The sequence below is a fragment of the Leopardus geoffroyi genome, chromosome C3 (genome assembly GCF_018350155.1).
Source record: "Leopardus geoffroyi isolate Oge1 chromosome C3, O.geoffroyi_Oge1_pat1.0, whole genome shotgun sequence".
Classification (NCBI taxonomy): Eukaryota; Metazoa; Chordata; class Mammalia; order Carnivora; family Felidae; genus Leopardus; species Leopardus geoffroyi.
Window position 1 is genome coordinate 133,664,708 of NC_059338.1, and position 23,957 is coordinate 133,688,664.

Below are 23,957 nucleotides of genomic sequence, written 5' to 3' on the forward strand. Positions count from 1 at the left end.
ATAAGAGACTCTTAAATATGGAGAACAAACAGGATATCTGAGGGATTAAGGGAGGGGGGGAATGGGTTAAATGAGTAAGCGGCATTGAGGAATCTACTCCTGCAATCATTGTTGCACTATATGCTACCTAACTTGGATGTAAATTAAAAAAAAAAAAATTTTTTTTTTTTTTTAAAGTAGAAAACAAAACAAAATTGTATTCCCTGTGTCTGGCTTGGTACCCAGCTCATCAATAGCTAGGGATTCAGGAAGTTCATTGGATAAATGACCAAGAGCACATTAAAATAAGGTACCACGAGTCATGTGAAAGACAGCTTTAAAGGACTGGCAATATTCAGTATTAGATGAGGGTGTGGAGAAGCAAGGCATTTGCACTCATTCTTGGTGGAGGTATAAATCGATACAACTCATATACCTATCAAAGTGTTCAATGTTGATACCTGTGGATCCAGCAATTTCACACCTAGGTATTTATTTTACACGCACAGCAACAAAAATATGTATTTGTATAACAATGTTCCCAGAAGTTGCGTGAAGCGTTGAAAAACTGACAACTTAAATACCTTTCCAGACGAGGCTGAAAAACAAAATGAATTTCTGTAGTATGCAGCCATTATAAGGAATGTAAGTGAATCCTAATGTACTGATAGGAGCCACTATCTATCTAACTGATAGTGAGACAAAGCTACCCAGAAGTATAAAATATAATCTCATTTTGTTAAAAAAAAAATGCTACATATATAAACACAACTTAAAAGTATGATATTTTTTTCTCTCTCACTCTCTCTCACAAATAAATAAGCATCAAAAAATTTTTAAGGGGCGCCTGGGTGGCTCAATGGGTTTGGTTAAGCGATTGACCGGCTCAGGTCATGATCTCACGGTTTGTGAGTTCCAGCCCCCTGTAGGGCTCTGTGCTGACAGCTCAGAGCCTGGAGCCTGCTTCAGATTCCATGCCGCCCTCTCTGCCCCTCCTCCACTCATGCTCTCTTTTTCTCTCTTTCTCCTCTCAAAAATAAACATAACCAAAAAATTTAAAGAAATAAAAGTATGGTATTTTTAACAAGAAGAATGGGGGTAGGGAATAAACCAAGCTATTAATCAGTTTTACCTTCGAGAGTAGGGAGGCCGTCAAGGACTTCTGCTTTTTATCGATTACTCTAAACCAGCAACCTTATAATTAATTTTTGTTTAATGTCTTATTAAACTCTAGATTATTTGCATAACTAGACTTGAGGATAAGGTTCATGTTGCTTCTGCTGAAATAAAGCTACAACCGGTGAGTGGCTGCACTGGAAAATGGCCTCCCGAGGACCTGCCATCCCCAGACCACCCAAGTGTCGGCGCCCGTCTTTAAATCCTACAGGTGACGTCTGGGACGAGGGAAGATGGAGTAACACAAGTGGGGAGTTGAGTCCTGGGGCTGGCATGCCTCCCGAAGGAAGCCGGCAGCAGGACTCACTCGGCTTTTCCAAGTGCAAGTTCCTCCCTGGAGCTGCTTGCTGTCCCTTGAGAAAAGATTCGTCGGGCACTCTTCACTTGCTCAGACTGGTAGCCAAGCTCTCTTAAGAACCGGAGTATTGAGGCAGCACGAGGAGAGAAGGGAAACCCTGAGCTCCTAGTCATCCCATCAGGGAGGCGCAAGTACCGCTCTCTCATCTCGGATCCCCGTGCGCCTGCAAACCGGTCTGCACCCGGGCAGAGCGGGCCTCGCCGAACGCTGCGCCGTGAGCCCACCCCGCACGTGGGCGCGGCAGCCGGCGGGGCCAACGAAGGCCGCGGGGTCCCGCGCCTGCCTTCCCTCCCGCCGCACGGCTCGTGCGGGCTGCAAAGGCGCCCGCCCCGCTGCGGCTGCTCGCGAAGGTCGGGGCGGTCACGGAGGAATCTACGCGCTCCGCCACAGGTCACTCTCCTCCGCCAGCTTTGGGACCTGTCGCGGCGTCTCGTGGCCGGCTAGACGTTTCTTCCTTTCCTGCCCTCCCCCTTTAGTAACCCACCCAAGGCCAGCCCCGGCGGGAGGGTATACGCCCCATTTTGCAGAGAAGCAGCGGGCCGGAGTGGCGGGGAACCTGGCCAAGATCACCGGGCATTACAAGGGTTTCTCTCCCACCCTAGATGCTTCCATGTGAATGTGAATGGGCCTAAGTGCTCCTTTCTTTCCCTCAATGGCCGGCCCGGAGAAGAAAGGTGCGGTCTTTGAGCGCCAGGTATGGGTCTGGACCTTGCTTTCCAGGCACCGGTGCATCAGAGGTCGCGAGCCTTCCGCGGGGGCAGCCGTGGCAGAGCGGGGGGCCGGAGCTCCCACATCCGAAGTTACTGGAGAAATAAACTCCCCAAAGAGGGCTAAACGACCCCCCGGGCACTTCGGAGGCGTCCCGGACGCCGAGCCCACCGCGTCCAGCTGCACCCACCCGGGATCCGCGAGGCGCCGCTTCCCAGCCCTTAGGGCGGTGCTAGGCTCCCCACGAGGTATCAGGGGTAAAAGTCCCCTTGGTCCTCGGGGCTTGACGCCGTCTTCGGCCGGGTGCAGTTCTTGAGAGCTCAAAGCCGAGAGGCAGAGGCGAGACCCCGGGACGCGGGTCGCAGCCTTACCGGTCGAGCTTGGGGTTGGCGTGTGCACCCGGGGGCTTATCTGGGACCCTCGGCAACTCCGGCCCAGGCTTTTTGCTCCCCCTCCCGGCAAGCCTGGAGGGGCAATAGTGCCAGCGGCAGAGCGGAGGGCGAGCGCTCTGGCAGGGTCCCGGGAGGGGTTGGAGACCTGAGGAGTTAAACACGCGACCCCAGGGGACTGGAGGGCTAGTGGAGCCTCGGCCAATGGCTGCGGTGGGCGGGGAGGAGACCCGCCCGAGACCAGCCGGAGACCTGCGTGGGCCGCGTCCCTTCCCCACCCTCGCCCTCTCTATGCCCCGCGGCCCCGCCCGCCCGCCGCCCTCTTAAACCCCGCTCGACCCTCCCGACCCGCCCGTCGCCTACCAGTGCGGAGCCTGCGCCGCCCTCAGGGTCTTGGAGGCGCTCGACTGGCGGCGGCGCTCTCGAAGGTGGGTGCCGGGCTGGGGCGCCGCGGTGGCCTGGGGCCGTCGTCCGCCGGGGCGGCTGGGGAGCGCAGGAAGGGGGCGCAAGCGCAGCTCGTCTTGGGTGGCCTTTTTGCCCTCTTGGGGCTTTCACTCCTTAAGTGGCTTTCAACCCTCGAGTGGCATATCCTCGCGGTCAGGGGACGCCAAGAGCCGAGCGCCTTCGGGGGCTTAGGAGGAGACAGGCAGATGCCCTCGTCGTGGCTGACCTCTTCTCCTGACCCCGTGTTCTTTAATTTCGGAGTCACGACCCTGCTGGGTTTCCTTATTGGGCTCATTGATCTTGCCCTCGAGCCCCGCCGGCCCTGAAGGGGCTCCATTCCTCGGCCTTGGTGATCTTGTGTCCATTAAAACTCCATCCTTTCGGGGTGGGAGCGGTAGCTGCCGAGGCTTCTCTCCCACTTGGCCTGGGACCCGACCCAGGTTCCCTAAACCCGCAGGTGGAGTGACCAGAGTTCCCACAGGGACTTGGGGAATGTGGCGGGACTCGGCCATGTGGCAAACCCGGCGCCGGCTGCGGAGCTCGGAGGGGAGCCGAAGGTGGCGCCCTCCTCCTCGGCAGCCCGGGCTCCTGGGTCCGAAGGGTCAGCAACGAGAATCGTGGAGCGACGGCCTCCCGGACCTGCGTCCGGGTTTGGGGAGCTCGTCTGTTTCTGCGCTAACGGGCTTGGGGCCCTTGACTATTCCCTGACTGCTGGGGACCCAGGAGCGCCTGGAGCTGCCGCCTGCCCCAAAGCGCACCACGGCCTTGCGCTCGGGCCGCGGCCCCGGGAGTGGGAGGGTCTGGGGGCTCCAATCCACCCTGTAAAAGACTTTCGTTGGACAGAGAAGAAGGCGGAAGAGGGAACTTAAAATTTGCAGGAGCCGGGTTTGAGGCGAGATGTAGAGAGTAGGTTGTTGGAAACCATCTGTGCTTGGTCGGGGTGCGTTTGGAGAGGGAAGGCAAAAGCGACTCTTACCAGGAACTTGGAGTGGAGCAAGATCCCGGAAGATTTTCGTTTGGGGTTTTGTGTGTTTGTTTGCATTGCGGTTTTGTTTTGTTTTGTTTTGTTTGTGGGGTAGGGCTTGCGAGATCGAGTTGGGAGGTTTAGGCGATTCCCTTCGACCCGGGGCTAGCTCGGATGATAGAGAGTAGGCAGGGAGGAGCACTCGGGTCGCAGCGCCCTGCACACCTCACTCGGCTGCGCTTGCTTTCCCGCAGACCCGCCTCGCGCTGTGCCCCCAGGATGGCTCTGCGGCGGCCAGGTGAGGCCGGACCCCAGGGCAAGATGTGCTATCCTCCTGAGAGGCTCCAGGGAGGCCCCCAACACCTGGACGCCTACTACACGCCTTTCCCGCCCTATGGCCACTATGCGAACATGCTAACCGCTGCGGAGGAAGATTTCCAACCTTTCCCGCAGCTGGAGGCCGCCGTGACTGCATCCCACGCTATGCCCCCCTTTGCCTTCCGGCCCGCGCCTCTCTTGCTGAGCACCAGCCTGGCTCTGCAGAGGGAGCCGCTCTACGACCTGCCCTGCTACAGCAAGCTGCCACCGTGGTCCCCAATTCCCCACCTCCCCAGAGAGGTGCCGCACTTCCTAAACAGCAGCCGCGAGTATGCAGGCGCCACCGGTGAAGACTTGGGCCATACTGGTGGCCGAAGTGACAGTGGCCAGTGCTGTGGACCTGAAATTTTAATGCCGCCGCCGGCTGTGAACGCTTCCCTGTTCCCTGAGGGGGTGAAGGCCTCCCAGTTATTACCTTGCTCCCCCAGCAAGCGGTCTGAGGAGGGCTCCAAACCCCTGAACCAACAAGGGAAGTCATCTCACCGCTACCACTTCACCCAGGAGGACCTGCACTTAGTTCTGTTCGGGGTCATTCCCAGCCTGGATCACTCAGCCCCTCTGCACCACGCGGTTTCCGGTTTCCTGGTCCCCACGGACAGCTCTGGTAAAGGTGGTCACGTCGGGCAGGAGTCGGGCAGGAGTCGGGTTGGATGGGAATAGAGGTGGGAGGAGGAGTGGGGAAGGAGCACTCAAGGTGGATCTGAGACGGCTCAAGTCCAGCAGGGAAGTGTAGATATTTCCCATCAGGATGGAGCCCTCACTTCTGAGTCTGTACTTGCTTTAATGCTTGATTCCTAAGGTTGGCTTTAGTGGAGGAGGGAGAAGAGAGACATGGCTCACATGGTGGATGTCAGCGGGGATCAGATTCTACCGGGATAATGCAAGGTAGCTCCACTAGAGCCTCACGCAATTCATACTGGGAGTCCCAGTTTAGCCATCTATCTCCACCTTATTCAAAATCAGCATTCTCTCTGCTTCTCAAGTTCTTTAAATTTGCAAAACGGGGTTAATTACATAACCTTGCAGGGGCTGTTCTGAGTCTCAAAGGAGAAATTTTATACGTAAAAGGAGCAGGAAAAATACAAAGGATAAATCAACATTAAACTAAGGACAATGGTTACCTCTAAGAAGTAGGGAGGGAAACACCTTATGAAAAATAAAATCTTGGGGCGCCTGGGTGGCTCAGTCGGTTAAGCGTCCGACTTCAGCTCAGGTCACGATCTCGCGGTCCGTGAGTTCGAGCCCCGCGTCGGGCTCTGGGCTGATGGTTCAGAGCCTGGAGCCTGCTTCCAATTCTGTGTTTCCCTCTCTCTCTGCCTCTCCCCCGTTCATGCTCTGTCTCTCTCTGTCTCAAAAATAAATAAATGTTAAAAAAAATTTTTTTTAATAAATAAATAAAATCTTAACCCCTTTTCTAGGATCTGATTCTCTTTGTCGAACTCTGGATAAAGACTCCCTTCAACTACCAGAAGGTAAGCAGGGCCTCTGGCTTGAATTTCTGTCCTGATGTGATGCAGTCGGTTGCCTCATTGGCTTTCCTGCCTCGGGCTTTTCCCCTAGGTCTCTGCCTCAAGCAGACGATGTTTGGTGAGGTGCGGCATTTTGGTGTATTCTGCAGTAGCCTTGTTGCCAAAGGAGTCAGATTTGGACCCTTTCAAGGTAAAGTGGTCAACGCCAGTGAAGTCAAGACCTATGGAGACAATTCTCTGATGTGGGAGGTAAATAAATATGCTTCTGGTGGGTTGACAAAGTGGGAAATGAAGCCAGCTTCTGGCCCTCTGGGAGGGGGTCCCTCTGCTTCTGTGCTGCCTGTTTTACAGTATAAAGAGAAGGGAAGAGGGGCACCTGGGTGGCTCAGTTGGTTGAGCTTCTGACTTCCGCGCAGGTCATGATCTCACGGTTTGTGGGTTCAAGCCCCTGCATCGGTGCAGAGCCTGCTTCGGATCCTCTGCCCCCTCTCTCTACCCCTCCGCAGCTTGTGTTCTCACTTTCTCTCTCTCTCTTTCTCTCTCTCAAAATAAATAAATAAACTTAAAAAAGAGAGAGAGAAGGAAAGGCAGATATTCACTCCATTGAGATAGCACCTCTAAGTGAATTCTTTGTGTTTCCTGATGCCTTAAATCGTTTTAATCTGTGAAGATTACCAATGGAATATACATATTGAAGAGTTAATATTTGTCTTTGTTTATGGGCAAAACCAAATGGTTTAAATGTTATACAGTGCTGCTGAGAATATGCCAAAGAGAATAAAAACAAATTTTTAAATTTGATATCATCTGCCTATGAAATTAGCTATGGGTTTTTAAAAACTGATACTCTTGACTGTGTTTGGGGCATGCTGGTCGGACTCCAGTTAGAATATATCAGGTACCTCCCCTTGACCCTGAATTCCTACTTCTAGGAATATAGGGCAGGAGTGTGATCTGAAATTCAGACCCTGTGGAAGATGTTAATCACAAGGTTGCTGATAATAACAAAACATTGGAGACTGTGGAATTGCCAACAGCAGAGAAAGGATTACATGCATGACAACCAGGTTGGGAAAAAGCACAAAACTAATTGGTTGTCTTTAAGTTGGGAATTAAATGCAGACTTCTCTAGTTCCCCTTTTCTCTGCTTATGGAATTAAGATACTATAGAAATTTGGAAATTAAAGTGATAAAAGTAAGAACCTTTAAGAATGTCACAGCACCGATAGAGATAAGCTAATACATCTATTTGGACTTAATAATGTTAATAATAAGTATATTCAGTGGACTCAAGCATGAGATTTGGACTATAAATTTTAATAAGTAATTTTATAGGTTAGGCACAAAGAAAAAGCGCATTTTAAACTTTACGTTTCATTTTTTTTTAGATCTTCGAAGATGGTCATTTGAGCCACTTCATAGATGGAAAAGGAGGTGCGGGGAACTGGATGGCCTACGTCAACTGCGCCCGTTTCCCCAAGGAGCAGAACCTGGTTGCGGTGCAGTGTCAGGGGCAGATATTTTACGAGAGCTGCAAGGATATCTGCCAGAACCAAGAGCTCCTTGTGTGGTATGGAGACTGCTATGAAAAGTTTTTGGACATTCCCATGAGCCTTCAGGTCACAGAGCAGGGGAAGCCGGTGCCTGGGCCCTCTGAAGGTGAGTGCACACCTTTGCCTTTCCCAGTGAGGCTCTTCTGGTAGAAGGACTTGGCACATGAACCACACCCTCCTGCAGCATCCCCGCTGACTTGCGGGGCACCCCCTTTGCAGAGGCTAATGCAGGGGAGACTAAACTGAGGATGTCTCTAACCAGGGGGGCACTACCCAGCGAAAGGAAAATGCCCTTATCTTTCCACAGCTGCTGAGGCTACTAATATTCACAAGGAAACCTTTTCTTCTTCCCCATCACCTCCTCTCAGAGGAAAAAGTAAATAAAGGCCAAATACATGGATGCAACTTCTTCCCTAGGTGAGCCAGTTTCTGATTCATCTCTGCTCAGGCTAACACAGCTGATGACTCCATCAAAGCTCTTAGAGCAGTGTTTTTCAAGTAGGGGTTGCAGTATCTTAATGTGGGAAATCAATTTAGTGGTTTAGACCATCTTTAAAGAAAAAAAAAAAGAATTAGAATAGAGTAGAATAGAAAATATTGATGTGAATCTCAAGTATTGTTTGGTGAAGTTTGATTACAAGTGGGGATGTGTGGTATACTGAGTCTCAAATATAAAATATATTTCCTACTGTGGATCTTCGTCCCCTTGGAGAAGCATTGAGTTAGACTCTCACTCTCAGATTTTAATGTGGGTGTTGACTACCTGGGGATCTTGGAAAGATGCAGATTCTCATTCAGGGCTGGGACGACCTAAGATTCTGCATTTCTATCAAGCTTCCTGGGGAGGCTGATGCTGTTGGCCCCTGGACCACATGAGAAGGTTGAGGAGCCAGAGAACCACCAACCCACTGTCTGGGAATGAGCCTCTGGGATTTGCAAATTCTCTGAGTGATTTTTACATACACAAAAGCTTGGGAATCCCGATCTGGTGGGTGGGATGAGTTAAATGCAAAATGTATGTAATAGGGTGGAAGACCACCTTATTATGTTATAATAAGTGTGATAAGTAACAGAAAAAAAGAAGTAAATTTGCATTCATGACACAATACAGTGATTGTATGCGTGCACATCTCCCTTGCAAACATAGACCCTTTGGTGCAGGAAATAATCCTCAACACCTTCATATCCCTTTCTCCTGGATCTTAGTGTGTATTGAAGGGAAGCAGAAGACATTAGGACTAATGCAGGGAAAGCTGCTTAGAGGTGGAAGGAAATATAGGCTGTGTTAGGCTGGGAGAGGGAAGGAAATTTGGCTTTGGGGAATAGGGAAGCCAGGGGGAAGGACACGCTCACTGGGATTAGGCAGTGAATAATGAACAGGCTCTTGTTTCGAGAGTCCAAATTATGAGGGCCTCTCGGAATCAGTTGGGTAAACCATCTATCTTCCTGCTACCCCGATGAGCGGATGAGTGTGGGGGGTAAAGTCGGGGGTGGTGGTGAGATGGTGGGACTCTCTAAAGTCCATGGACCTCACACTTATCTCATACTTATGGATTCTTTTTGGTCACTTCCAAAATGTACTGATTGTTTTTGAAATAAGACTGAAAAATACATTTGAGAAAATATACACATGCTCAATAACTCAGAAGATACGATCATCTTTTTGAAAAAGTATTTAACACTATTATTGGCTATTACAATGATCATAACTTTTGATTACTCAGTAATACTCTTCTGGAAATTTGTCTTCAGAAAATGGTCCAGAAGGACAAGGTTTGCGCAGGAAGGTTTTTACAATGGAACCGTCCCTATTAATGAAAAATCACAAACAACCTAAATGTTCAATAGTAGAGTAATTGTTATGTAAATGGTGATATATTAACATATAGAATAATATGCAGAAATCAGAAATCCCCATCTGGCGATAAGGAACAGGGAAGGATGAGGGCTTATGATAGTAAATGGGGTTAAAATAATATATATTTGGGAGAGTGTATGGAAGGAAATTGGTAAACAGCTTAATTTGTTGGAAAGAATTATGGATGAATTAATTTGTTTTCTGTTAATGAATGGTTTTGAATAGGATTAAAAAGGAAAGAAAAATCGAAATTCTTCTGTCCTGTCAAAGAACTTTTCCTCAAAGGCTTTTGGTGAGGAATGGTGGGAACTTCCTTCCCCCTTTAACGTCTTGAGTGGGAGGGAAGAGTCTGGACCCTATGTGGGCGGGTTATTTGAGTATGCAAGCCTGTGGAGTGTGTGTTTTGGGGGATGGAGGTGTGGAATGTGAAGACAGCTCTTAATTGTTACCAAACTCTACACTGTGGAGGGGCAGAAAGTAGCATTGTCGAGACTGGAAAACCCCTTGGCTAAAAAGAGGAGTTGACTGAGGTTGGGGAGTGGGGGTGGGGAGGATGAAGAAGGAAAGGGAACAGGATGAAGTTATCAGGTTAAGTTAAATTTCCAAAGACCTGAGCAGAAAATGCAGACAGGTGAGCCCTAATTAATTAGCAAAGGTGGAGTCTCATTTTTGCCTAAGTGGTTGTTCTCATGCAGACTCCCTATCGAACCATTATTCTGAATTTCGCTGTGCTCTAGTGCTTTGATTTGTAAAGGTCACTGATCCAGTCTTGTAGACCCTCTCTTCCCACCAGAGGAAGCAGGAAGGCCAGGCCATTCTGACCAATGAAAATTCTAGTGCTGAGCTAAAACCATCCCAGCAAGGGACTTCTGAGAATATTAGCACCTCAATGAAAGTGATAGACATGCCAGGCAGTGGACCATCCTGGGGATGGCGGTTGCCTTCCTGGTTATTTACTTAATGAATGGTTTATTTCCTTAGCCACCTGTTAAACGTGCCTGGGAGGTAGTTGTCAACTAACAAAGCCCCTGATGGATAGCTTCCCTGCTGTCCTGATGCTAAAAAGATTTCCATCTACAGACTCCTGCATATACTTATTCCTGGCCCTTCTCTCTTTCTCTCTGGGGCCAGACAATGAGGTCTCAGTGATGCATTCACAGTCAAAGCCACTTGATCCTCTGGAATCCAGAGTGTCCTCAGCAGGGAGGCTTTTGTAGGTGGCCCCTGTCCCCTCCTCTCCCCCCAACACATAGACACCCCTGGACCTGGGACCTCCCTTGCTAGAGTCGGCTGAACCCTCTCTAACCTCTCTCCCCCTCCCTTCATTGATAAAAACAGATTTACCTTACTGGATCTTGTGTATCACTCAGTGATAGTATCGCTCTTTGGTAAGAACTCAATAAATGATAGGATTAAATTAATCATGGTAACCCTATAAATACAAGGGAAGGCAAGATATTGTCAGCCTTACTCCATACATGTTGGTTCTAGCTCTGGAATCTTTTCCAAAGGTTCAGAGAAGTAAACTGTGAGCTAAACAAATGCCTAAGACTTCATAAAAGGGGCCAAATGGAGCAGCTCTTGTGAAGCCTAGAAGTAAGCAATTGGTGTCCATCATGGCCTGAGGTGAACTGCTTTGAACTTAGAGCTTGGGCTGATCTGAAAGGGACACGATAGGTATGTTTTGGTATATTAACCCAGCCTTGTAACACGTGCCAGTCAGAAGTGGCTTCAAGAACTGTGGTGTCGAGGGGCACCTGAGTGGCTCAGTCAGTTAAGTGTCCGACTTCAGCTCAGGTCATGATCTCATAGTTCATGAGTTCAAGCCCCGAGTCAGGCTCTGTGCTGACAGCTCAGAGCCTGGAGCATGCTTCACATTCTAAGTCTTCCTCTCTCCTTGCCCCTCCCATGCTCAAGCTCTGTCTCTCTTTAAAAAATAAATAAACGCTAAAAAAATTAAAAAGTAAATAAAAAGACTTTCGGATTGAACTGCTCTTAAATAGGGCTGGAAGCAGGGCTAAATTAATAGACTGGAGAAACATAGCAAAGCATGGAAAACATGAAGACTTCGAACCCTGATCGAACTGATTGGAAAGTAATTAAACATACGTGTATACACATATGTATTTCTTTAAGGAATAAGAGTTCGTTGTTTAGGTATGACAACGACAATACGGTTACTACTTTTTAAAAGTATTATATTTTAAAGATTGCAGTTTGAGGCATTTATGAACCAAATGATAATTAGTATTGAAATAGTCACGGAGGGAAGTGATCTAAATGAAAACAAAATTGGCTATAAGTTGATCGTTGTCAAAGCTTGGTGTTGAGTGCATGGGGGATTGTTAGTGCATTATTTTGATTTAGTATCTGTTTAAATTATTCGGTAATAAAAGGTTTTTTTAAAAATCCTGTTGGAGAGGGCCGCCTGGGTGGCTGAGTCAGTTAAGTGTCTGACTTCGGCTCAGGTCATGATCTCATGGTTCATGAGTTCGATCCCCGCATCGGGTTCTGTGCTGACAGGTCAGAGCCTGGAGCCTGCTTCGGATTCTGTGTCTCCCTCTCTCTCTGCCCCTCCCCCACTCACGTTATGTGTGTGTGTGTGTGTGTGTGTGTCTCAAAAATAAACATGAAAAAACATTTTTTTTTTTTTTTTAATCCTGCTGGAGGAAATAAGAATGAGGAAAGGTAGCTGACAAAGCCCCTGGCACTTATCCTCCTGTGTTTTACAGAGTCTGCAGAAGGCTACAGATGTGAAAGATGTGGAAAAGTATTTACCTACAAATATTACAGAGATAAGCACCTCAAATACACCCCTTGTGTGGACAAGGGTGACAGGAAATTTCCCTGCTCTCTCTGCACACGATCCTTTGAGAAGCGGGACCGGCTCCGCATCCATGTCCTTCACGTTCATGAGAAGCACCGGCCTCACAAGGTAAGAAGTAGGGCGACGAATGATGGGTGGCCCGTTACTCACATTGCTTTCCTGCTCCTTTCTCAAAGCCCTGAAGACACAGTGAGGGTCCCCTGGATGTGAGTTGCTGGGACACCGTGCTTGACGATGTAGGGTCTATGAAGAAAGGGACGGTGCCGTGGAGGGGCACACAGGAGCTACCGCGTCACAGTGCTAGCACGGATGCATGAGGTTGAGAGGACACAGAGGAAGGGTGTCCACTTCTACCTGGAGACGTGGGTTATGAAAGGCCTCACAGAAGAGGTGGCCTTGAGCCTAGTCTAGAAGGACGAGGGGAGGTCTGATTTATGTCAGAGGCAGAGTTGGTTGAGGAGGGGGAGAGGGTCGAGATGTTCCTAGCAAGAAGGAGCCTGGCAAGTGCTTTTAGATCACTACGTTGTTCCATCATCTGTGCAGGCATATTGACCATTGTAGATAAGGATGAGGCAGAGGCATGGCCCAAAGAATGGAAGGCATCTGTGGCATGCCAAGGATTTTGTCAGGAAGAAAAGCAACAATGGCCATAGGGAGCCATTTTCTGCTATTCCGGATATCTGGTTGCTCTGCCGGACTTGGTGAAAAAAAGTGCATGCACCATTGAGCCTGTTTAGAAGAAAGGATGGGGGCCTGGGTGGCGCAGTCGGTTAAGCGTCCGACTTCAGCCAGGTCACGATCTCGCGGTCCGTGAGTTGGAGCCCCGGGTCAGGCTCTGGGCTGATGGCTCAGAGCCTGGGGCCTGTTTCCGATTCTGTGTCTCCCTCTCTCTCTGCCCCTCCCCCGTTCATGCTCTGTCTCTCTCTGTCCCAAAAATAAATAAACGTTGAAAAAAAAAAATTTTTTTTTTAAAAAAAAAGAAGAAAGGGGGGCGCCTAGGTGGCGCAGTCGGTTAAGCGTCCGACTTCAGCCAGGTCACGATCTCGCGGTCCGTGGTTTCGAGCCCCGCGTCGGGCTCTGGGCTGATGGCTCGGAGCCTGGAGCCTGTTTCTGATTCTGTGTCTCCCTCTCTCTCTGTCCCTCCCCCGTTCATGCTCTGTCTCTCTCTGTCCCAAAAATAAAAATAAACGTTAAAAAAAAAAAATTAAAAATAAATAAATAAATAAATAAAAAAGAAAGGATGGGACTTAGGTGCAGACAGACATGGGTGTGGCTCCCAGCCCTGTCGAACTGGCTGATGAGGCTACCACCTGAGCGACCCCAGAGTCCCAGTTCTGTTCACTTGAAAAGTGAGAGTAATCTTCATAAAATTGCCCTTATCTTCCCCCACTGGTGGATCTTACCTGTTCACGGCTAAGCTTGCAGGGAAATCCCAGTCACTATATTTCTTACTCCTAGAAAGTTTGAGGATTTTTACAATAATCATGTGTTATCTTGCTCGACAAAAGACATTTAACACAATTAGTTTTCAACAACCCCTTGGTGGTCCAGATCTACAAAGATGTCCACACCAACCCAGTCCCCTCCAAATACCACTTCCCACAGAAAAGCACATACTTACCAGAATTCTAAGAACATTTGAAGTATAAGACGGTGAAATTACTGGGGTGCCTGGGTGGCTTAGTTGGTTAAGCGGCTGACTCTTAAGTTCAGCTCAGGTCATGATCTCAAGGTTCATTAGTTCAAGCCCATGTCAGGCTCTGCGCTGGCAGCACAGAGCCTGCTTGGGATTCTCTCTCTCTCTCTCTCTCTCTCTCTCTCTCTCTCTCTGCCCCTCCTCCCCTTCTCATGCTCGTTCATGCTCTCTCTCAAAATAAACATTTTAAAAAGTGATAAATTTATTTCCAATTTTTACTGTTTAACATGGGAAAAGAATGTATGTTTGGTAAATATATTTTGGACAAAACAAAAGCCTCCTGATATGCTATGACCCAAGTTAAGACATTTAAGGTGTAATCTTTTTCTCTATGTGTATGTGTACATTTATGTGTTTTTAACATACTTGGGGATATTCTGAGGCTAGTTTTCTGACTTAACACAACATCATGAGTCATTTATAAACATAGTAATGGCTGCATCAGTATATATTAGATGGATGTGCTATCATTGATTTAACCAATCTTCTGCTTTATGATTTTTCCCCCCAGTGTTGCTGTGGTGAACAATATTATATACAAATCATTATCTCTGTTATCCATGTCTGATGATTTCTTTGGGATAGATTCCTAGAAGTAGAAAAACTGGGTCAAAGGGTGTATACAATTTGAAGGCTCTTGAATCGAGGCACTAAACTGTCTTCCAGAGAATGTGTCGATTTGTAGTCCGCCCGGGGTGGGGGCTTGTGTATGTAGTAGGCAGCACCAGGTCTCCTGCAATGCTACTGTCCTTCTTTACATTGTCATTATGATAGACGGGAACGGTATCTTGCTTTACTTTGCATTTTAATTAATGTGGTCTAAATGTTTAAACTATATTTTATTGGCACATTGTATTTGTCTTGTGATTTATCAATTTATGTCCTTGGAAAAGATTTCTATTGCTACATGTTTTAGTAATAATGTTTTACAAGCTATATCGTATCAATTCTGGGTTGGAGTTTTTTCACATCTTTATGTTCCTGAAATTGGAGCGTGTTCAACAAGTGACGATATGCCACCATTCCAATTGGTGGCATTTTCTGTGTTAGCACAAAAAAGCAATGGTGGATCTTACAGCTGATGAGATACACCATTTAGGCCGTTTGTCAGATTTGCTGCAGCTACAAGACCAGGGGGTGTTGGTTAACAAAGGAGAAGCTGTCGGATTTGTTTTTGTTTTTCACTAGAAAGAATCGAAGAAAAGGTTATAAGAGCTCGATCAAGATATTTCTGCTAGAAAGTTGGCTAGGTCATTTGCTTAAACTCTGAGGACGGTGTTGGTCTTGAGTCGGGGTTTGAGTGGAGAAGCTGTACTCGGATGCTGCCATCTTTTTTTTTTTTTTTTTAATGTTTATTTATTTTTGAGAGGTGTGTGTGTGTGCGCGCGCACGTGTACATGAGGAGAGGGGCAGAGAGAGGGAGATAGGATGTGATCTGAAGTCTCTGTGCTGAGAGCAGAGAGCTGATGTGGGGCTTGAATTCATGAATGTGAGATCATGATCTGAGCCAAAGTCAGTTGCTTAACCGACTGAGCCACCCAGGTACCACAGGTGCTGCCATCTTTGAGACTGAGGGACCGTAGACCAGGCTGTCAGTAGATAAGAGAGACGAGAAAGAAGGCATGGAAGCTGGTCAGAGTGAAGTGAGGAGTTGGGTTTTATGGTAGAGTGGAGAAAGAATCATTTTTTAAACTGGCAATAGAAGAGGATGAGTCCTGTGTCCTCAGTGTTCCCACAATTCTTCTTTAGTGATCTTCTCTTTGCAAACTCTCTCTGAGTGGTCTTGTCTCTTTTATTATGACTATAAGTAGCATTTCACTTTGGATGTCGATCCCTGGCCAAGAGCTCTGACCTGAGCTCATGAAGCATGTATCTAGCTGCATTCTAAGTATCTCAACCTGAATTTCTCATGGCACTCCTTTTCTTATTTTTACTGGTAACCATTTTTTTAATGCTTTTTTTAGTTTTCTTTATTTTATTATATACTTAAGTTTGAGTACTGAACTTCTAAGGTGATAAAATATATTTAATTTTTTCAAAAACTTGAACAAAACATTTAATTTAAGTTGAAAAGAAGGGGAAAAAATCTCTGGTGAAACATACCTGCAGAACTTAAGATAAATAATTTTTTTTTAAAAACCAACCAGTTTCTGAAAAGGAATTGACAATTAGAAGATGCTGAGTGTACAACCAAAAATGAAAAACCCTGTATTGTCACCCCTATATCCAGCATTTAAAACCTAAATGTACCTCCTTTTCACATAATTTGTCGAGCAAAATTAATGAGGAACACAAATAAATGACAGAGGAAATCCCTGTAGTTCATAACAATGAGTCCCAAAAGTTTATACGTGAATTTGGGATCTCAGGCCTCTCTAACCTCCTAAAATTCCTGACCAATGGAGCGAAGGCTTTATTTTTCCAGAAAGCATCATTGCTTATAGTCTATAAATTGCTCAAAATTATGCCAGACTTTTTACTTTCTTTATATTTTGTTTTTGACTTCCCCCTAAGCTTTTTGTTTTTGCTGGGATTTCTAATTACAAGAGGTAAATATAGTTTCTTAATTGTGTAAAATGATATTTACATCCTTGTTGAAAGCATTCTTCATGGAGCTTATTCAGATTTGAACCAGGTGCTTTCTAGGCCTGTAAACTGTCATTATTTGGATAGTTTTCATCACCTTTCTGAATTAGTTCCACTGATTTTTACATCTCACTCTTCTTCTCTCTTGATTTCCAATTTTCAAAAACCTTCACGGCATCTTTCCATTTACTCTTATCATTTGATATCAATCTGGTTCTTGATTATTTATAAATAACTGGGTTTTTTCTTTATGGAATTTGTTATTTATCTTTGGAGTTCTGGAAAAATTAAAAAAAAAAATTTTTTTTAACGTTTATTCACCTTTGAGAGAGAGAGACAGAGTGTGAGTGGAGGAGGGGCAGAGACAGAGGGAGACAGAATGTGAAGCAGGCTCCAGGCTCTGAGCTGTCAGCACAGAGCCCGACACGGGGCTCGAACCCACAGACCGTGAGATCATGACCTGAGCCGAAGTCAGACGCTTAACCAACTGAGCCACCCACATGCCCCTGGAGTTCTAAAATGTTAACAGAATGTGCCAAGTTGGATGTCTTTTTCTTTTTGTCTTGCTTTGTAATCAGTGAAGTACAAAGTACTCTTTCCATTTGAAGGCATAAGTCCTAAACTGAAAGGAATTTTCTTGTTCATTCTTTGATTATTATGTCTTCTAGATCTCTATTTTCTCCTGGAACTTCTTTTGGCCAGATACTAGCTACCACCTTGTGCTTAACATTTTTGTTCTTTTTTCTGAAGTTTTTTGTTGTTGTTGTTGTTGTTTGCTTGTTTTTATTTTATAGAGAGAGAGCACACTGAGCAGGGGAGAAGGGCTAAGAGAGAGAAAACCTTAAGCTGAGCATGGAGCCTGACGTGGGGCTCGATCCCACGACCCTAGGCTCGTGACTTGAGCCAAAATCAAGAGTCAGACACTCATCCGACTGAGCCACCCAGGCTTAACTTTTAATTCTTTTTGCTCCCCATTCTCAAAGTCCCTTAATCTTATTTTCCAAATCATGTATTTAGTCTTTATATTTGATCTGTTCTTTTTTGTAGTATTAACTCAAACACCTGACTTTTTGTGCTAGCAATCATAGTAATGATAACAAATGCTCATTATTAAAACCTCAAACAGCACAGAAAAGTTAAAGAAGACTTTTAAAATCTACCCCAGGGGCGCCTGGGTGGCTCAGTCGGTTAAGCGTCCGACTTCGGCTCAGGTCATGATCTTGCGGTCCGTGAGTGCGAGCCCCGCGTCGGGCTCTGGGCTGACAGCTCAGAGCCTGGAGCCTGTTTCAGATTCTGTGTCTCCCTCTCTCTGACCCTCCCCCATTCATGCTCTGTCTCTCTCTGTCTCAAAAATAAAAAATAAAACGTTAAAAAAAAAAAAAAGGTTGTAAATTTGAAAAACATTTCTTTAAAAAAATAAAATAAAATAAATAAAATCTACCCCAAACATATCCTCTCTCCTGTGTGTGCACATAAGCACACCTGAGGAGCAGGGTGTGGAGGCAAAATATGTTCCTTTACCTGGTTCAGGATCCTGGAAAAGATTCAGCAGGTGTCACGAGGGTCAAGAGCACAGAGAAACGACATGAACCTTTGACAGCAGGTGAACACATGCTGCATCACATGCTTTCACTGGACTCCCAAACTGGTACTTTTTCGTAGGTACAATGTGTCTCAGACCACCTGCCACCTGTTTTGCCATCTGGGGCTCCATAATCATCACCACGCCCACTAGCTTTTTAGTTCCTGGTCTCTAGCAAAGTGTCGAGCACATGTAGGTACTCCATAAATACTTGTTGAATTAACTGGGGTGGCGCCCATCAAGAAAAGCAGGAGACAAAGGGTCCAAGTTTAACTGACTTGCTCTGGTCACACAGCTACTTGTTGACAGAGCAGGACTAATTCAGTCTTCTCTTCCTGTTCACTTCCCACCTTGTACATCTGAAGCAGCTGACAGCCAGAGACTTTAGAGGAATTACGGAAAGCCACAGCATTGAGCAGGCTCTGGACCAGAACTCATGCTTCCAGATTCTTCCGGTGTAGCCCTGGGTCGTCTTTCTACAACTTTAATTAGACCCCTCAGCCTGAGTCTACTTGATCCTCTGCCTACAGACATACGCAAGATAAATAGAATATTTTACCTCTTACTCCCAGATAAACATAATGGTAAAATGAAGACGTGATTTTTAACTGCATGTTTCTTTTATACCTCAGTGTTCTACGTGTGGGAAATGTTTCTCTCAGTCTTCCAGCCTAAACAAACACACGAGAGTCCACTCTGGAGACAGACCATACCAGTGTGTATACTGCACAAAGGTAAATGGAATCTCCTTCCAAGGGATCTGCCTTGAGCCCTGTTTGGATGGATGTTCATGGCTAAGAACTTAGAGCATAAAGCCTGGCTTATAAGGAGTTCTTGGTTAGTCCATTATCAGCCCAAACCCCATTTCCACCCCTAAATATGTTCCAGTTTGCTTAAGATGATCAGACACGATCTCCTACTGCCAAGTTGGCATTTGGGTCACGTGTAATGAAACACCCCCCCCAGGGTTGTCTGGATTCAGTCGGTAGAACATACGACTCTTGATGTTTGAGTCGGAGTTCAAGCCCCACGTTGGATGTAGAGATTACTTAAATAAATAAACTTTAAAACAACTTTTTTTTTAAGAAATACACCCCTGATTTACAGACAGCCCTGATGATTGCAGACACAATTACATAATATTAAAGAGCACAAACTCCTCTATCTTTCTAGAGCAACATTGCTGAAATGGAATCTAATGTACATTATACAGAATATTGAATGATTAAAATGAAGACACAAATATGTAAATATGTAGTTAGGAGTTGCTGGAATAGAAACAATGGTTTGACCATGCTTTAGACATTATATCGAAATATCTCATGTCCTGTTTTGATGATAAACATCTGTGCTGCCCAATGCTTAGTGAGCCATTAACCATATGTGGCTATTTAATTTAATAAAAATGAAATAAAATGGAAAGTTCAGTAACTTGGTTGCACTGTGCACATTTCAAGTGCTCAATAGCCCCATGTGGCTGCTGACCACCAAACTGGATAGCACGGACACAACATTTCCATCACTGCAGCAAGTCCTATTGCATAAGAATAGATTGATTCTGTCATCAGTTTTATATAATAAAGCCATAAAAGGAACATAGGCTGTCTTAGGGGGACGTCTAAACTTCCCACAGAAGAATAAAACATTGAGCGCACCAGACTTGGGGAAACCTACTGCCAAAGAAATTGTGGGTCAATAGAATGGTCATAATCAACATGGCGAAATGAGGCTGAGCCAGAAGTAGACCATGTGGAGCCAGCACAAACTGAAGGAAGGTGACCATGGGTTTGTGTGAAAAAAGCAGCCTCTCCTGAGGAATAAATTCTGTCCAGAATTTCCAGAGCAAGGTCAGAATAACTCCACAACGCATTCTGTTTCTGGAGTTCTTACTCTGATCCCTACCTTGTGACTTCTAACTAAGCTGGTACTGAGAGATGTTCTGAAAGGGAACTAAGTATTTGGCCTCCCAGTTGACACATTAGATTTCAGTTACTTAAGCTGATGAAGACTGACCATGTGTGGGTGTTCAGGCAGGTACAGCTTATGAACCTGACTAGGCAGTGACCCAACTCCGCATGTGCCCAGACACCCCGTTGTCCAGTGCTTCTCTCTTAGCCCCCAAATCCGAGGTCACCAGTTTAACCAGTGTTTTATATCATAGTCAATGAACCCCAAAATGAAGTCATTACGTCTCTAATATACTACTTGAAGGTGACAAGTAGTACTGAAATGAATGAGGGAAAGAACAGAAGTGGCCAAGAAAAGATACGTAAACACAGCAAAGTACTTGGGAATCTAAAATGTGACAACCATTCTGAAAAAATTTGGCAGTTTCACTAAAAACTAAACTTGGTAACTGCCATACAACCCAGCAGTTGTCCTCCTGGTCACTTACCTTAGACATGAAGGTTTATATCTTTACACAAAAACCTGTGCACAAATGCTTGTAGCAGCTTTATTCATGAGAACCCACACCGGAAACAACCCAGATGTCCTTCAACGGGTAAGTGATTGAACAGACTGGGCACATCCACACCAGGGAGAGCTACCCAGCAATAGAAACGGCATCAGCTGTTGTCCACACACCAGCCTCAAAAATGGAGAACAGTTAGCGGTAGTTACGGCTTAAAAGAAAAAAGTGGGAGTGAGAGGGATCAGAATGGCCCTAAAAGGGCAACGTGAGGGGTCGTCATGATAAAATTGTTCTGATCTTCACTATCAACATCAGAATCCTGGTTGTGATACTGTACCGTAGCTCTCCAAGAGGTACTACTGAGGGAAACTCTGTAAAGGGTACACAGAATCTCTAATATTTCTTAAGACTGCCTGTGAGTAAACAATCACCTCAAAAAGTCTTAAGTTTACAAAAAGAAGACACTGGGGTGCCTGGCTGGCTCAGTCCGTGGAGCATGCGACTCTTGGTCGTGGGGTTATAAATTCAAGCCTTGTGTTGGGTGGAGAGATTTCCTAAAAATAAAATCTTTAAAAAAAAGAAGAAACCAATAAGACACTGCTTTATGCAAGACTGTGGCCAATACGAACTACTCCTATAATGCATGTTCTCTTGGTGTGGTCCTGGGTCCACCTGCATTGGAATTGCTTGTTTATACGCAGGGTCCTGAGCCTCATGTCTGTCATGTCCTTTTGTTATTAAGACCGCTACTGTTGACGAAGAGTGCTCTATAGCCTTAAAACCCAGATTCATCTATTGGAGAACTAAGGATCAGTGACGTTGAAGTTAACCCCTTTGTCTAGTTGGCTGTGCAGGTGATGGAAGTTTACTTTTTATTCTGCTGTCTGTTCTCTGCAGAGGTTCACTGCCTCCAGCATCCTCCGCACGCATATCAGGCAGCACTCAGGGGAGAAGCCCTTCAAATGCAAGTACTGTGGTAAATCTTTTGCATCCCACGCCGCCCATGACAGCCACGTCCGTCGCTCGCACAAGGAAGATGAGGGCTGCTCCTGCAGCATCTGTGGAAAAACCTTCCAGGATCAAGAAGCGTTCTACTCCCACACGAAGCTTCACGAAGGCTACTAGCCCTCAGTATGGGGACAATGTAAAAACTAAATGCTAGGATTCTGTCTTTGTTTTCCTTGCTTATGGGTGTGTCGTACGAACAGATGATAGTTTTACTAAGATGAGAAACAGAAAAATGGAACCGGCCAAAAAGCTGATTTCACCAGCTTTCACAGAAATGTTCTTCACAATTTTTAACAAGAATGGAATTTTGGTGAATTTACCTAAAAGTAGTGAACGCTGACTATTCATAGAGAGCTTCAGGGTCTGGAAACTCAACACAAACCCTGAGGGAGGGACTGGGAGTAGAGTTTGATTTTTGTGATGAAAAAGACCTTTTCTCTATTTGTTTTAGACCCCCAGTTGTCATGTCTGTGGCCATCACCTGGTCTATTCTTCATAGAATAAATTCTTTAAACGTTCATTCAACTCCGAGCTTCCTTAGTATTGTCACTGTTTGGACATAGATTAGTCTGCCATCTTCCTTGTATTTATTTTAAACCCTTAGTTCCCACCCTCCCCCCATCACATGACAAATGCAGGTTAATTTGTTCAGCACCACACAGAATTACTACGGACACAGAAGTTACGTATTCACGCCATCATCTGTGAGCTTTGTAATTGGGGAAGAAAAATTATTGCCAAATGAGAAAAGACTTAAAAATTGCAATAGACTAAAAAATTAAGTGTTTTTATATTGCTCTAGTTTCAAACCTGATTTCATTCCTGATGATGGCACAAGCGGAATTTTTTTCAGGCCTAATTAATTAGCCGGTTCATACTCTATTTAGAATGTAGAAAGAAGAGGCCCACTGAAAAGAAAAATGTGCTGTATCAGTTATCACGAGGCTGATGCAAGCCTTGGGGAATGTCTTCTAATATGTGAGCGACCACAAACTGATTGCACGTGGGTAATATTAGCCAACATTTGTAAATGAGCACGAACCCTGGGAAATGGTACTGAGCTCGCCATTTATGGATAAGGAAATCGAGGCCGAGGGTAAGGAGGTGATGCAGCGGTCGCCTCCAAGGGACAAAGCCAGGTGGGCCCAGCTCCGCCACTCAGCCTCTTACCAAACCAGCATGCTCCATTATGAATCCTGCTAAGGACACAGCGCTTTCCCATCAACTAACCCATTCTTCCCCAAATTAAAGCAAACAGCACCACACTTCTAAATATTCTACATGGAACATTTGAGACCAGAATAAAAGTGTTTCGTAGGCGACCAGAGCTACTAAGCTAGAATGTCACATCCCCAGCCATGGTGGTATTGACCGTCTAGGATTTTCCTTCACCTTTTATCCATGGTCCACAGCTCTCAAAATGGAGCAAATTCAATATAGAACAGATGCCCCATCCAGAGGGAGGCTCCCAGCTGTAGCAGAGTCCTTTGAGAAAGAGATGTAGTGCAGGTGGAAAAGCAGTGACAGATTTTCCTCTGGGGAATCCTTTGCTGCCTTGACTAGGTCTTGGTAATTTATCCTAATGGGAATGTGCCCTGTTGTTTTAGGACTGTTTTAGTTCATGTTAATTAAGTCAGAACAATGGTCTTTTGAAAAGACTGGGACTCATCCTGTAATTAGGCAGCCTTTCTTTGACTGCTAGTTCATTTTAAAATCAAACGGGTAAAAGCAAGACATCAGGAACTCAGTGATGTGGATTTTTTTCACTAGTTGAATAATTCAAATTAAGTACTTTGTTCTTTGAACGAGCATGGTAGCAAAGGAAGGTGTGGGGTTTTTTTTGGTTTTTGTTTTTTGCTTTTTTTGTGTGTTTTTTTGTTTTCCCTTTTTCTAACAGGGCATGCAAAATAATATAATATTTGGGACCAAGCAGGCTTAATCTGACCTACTTCCACAAAGTTTGGGTCATCCTGATTGTGTTACATACCTCAATTTGTCGTTTGGAAAATGCAGTCAGTTCACAACATCCTTCTTTAATAATTACCTTAAGCTCTTTTGTGTTTATTTAAAATGTGTATCTCATCTATTTTTTTTTTAAAGTAAGCTTTGCACCCAACATGGGGCTTGAACTCACCACCCTGAGAGAGAACAAGAGTCACATGCTCTACTGACTAGCTGGCCAGACGCCCTGAAATGTGTATCTCATCTATTTTTAAAGATAATTTGAGTCAGCTTATAACGATAATTTTTAAAAGACTAGGACAGTCAGAGTAGAAGACTAGCCATTACATAAAAGTAGAATGAAATGAAAGCTCGGCACAGATACAGCTACACTGACTAGATATTGGCTGGACATAGCACATAGGATACAGATTTTGGAGGTGGACAAACTTGTATTTGTTTACCGTGTTCTCATTTAATTCATTTAATTTCTGAGGCTTAACATTCTCCTCTGTAAAATAATGTCATAGTTATATTGTAGGGTGGTGTTGAGAAGATTGAATAAAAGGAGGTGACTCTCATTATGGGCGATACTTAATAATTATCTATTTCCTTTCTCTTGTAAGTC

At 45.4% G+C, this 23,957-nt stretch overlaps 1 protein-coding gene across 1 annotated transcript; it reads left to right on the top strand.

Moving 5' to 3' along the window:
- The first annotated feature begins 4,297 nt into the window (after positions 1-4,297).
- Positions 4,298-21,505, top strand: PRDM14 (PR/SET domain 14). Its single transcript, XM_045452652.1, has 7 exons — positions 4,298-5,000; positions 5,815-5,868; positions 5,957-6,114; positions 7,254-7,524; positions 12,009-12,211; positions 18,600-18,701; positions 21,278-21,505. The coding sequence occupies exons 1-7, from the start codon at positions 4,298-4,300 to the stop codon at positions 21,503-21,505; spliced, it is 1,719 nt and encodes a 572-aa protein (XP_045308608.1).
- Positions 21,506-23,957: the final 2,452 nt, after the last annotated feature.

Excerpts from the sequence above, each read along its gene's own strand:
- PRDM14 (XM_045452652.1), top strand. The coding sequence starts at position 4,298 with ATGGCTCTGCGGCGGCCAGGTGAGGCCGGACCCCAGGGCAAGATGTGC. Across the intron at positions 5,001-5,814 it reads GGTCCCCACGGACAGCTCTG|GATCTGATTCTCTTTGTCGA; the intron begins GTAAAGGTGGTC and ends CCCCTTTTCTAG. Across the intron at positions 5,869-5,956 it reads CTCCCTTCAACTACCAGAAG|GTCTCTGCCTCAAGCAGACG; the intron begins GTAAGCAGGGCC and ends CTTTTCCCCTAG.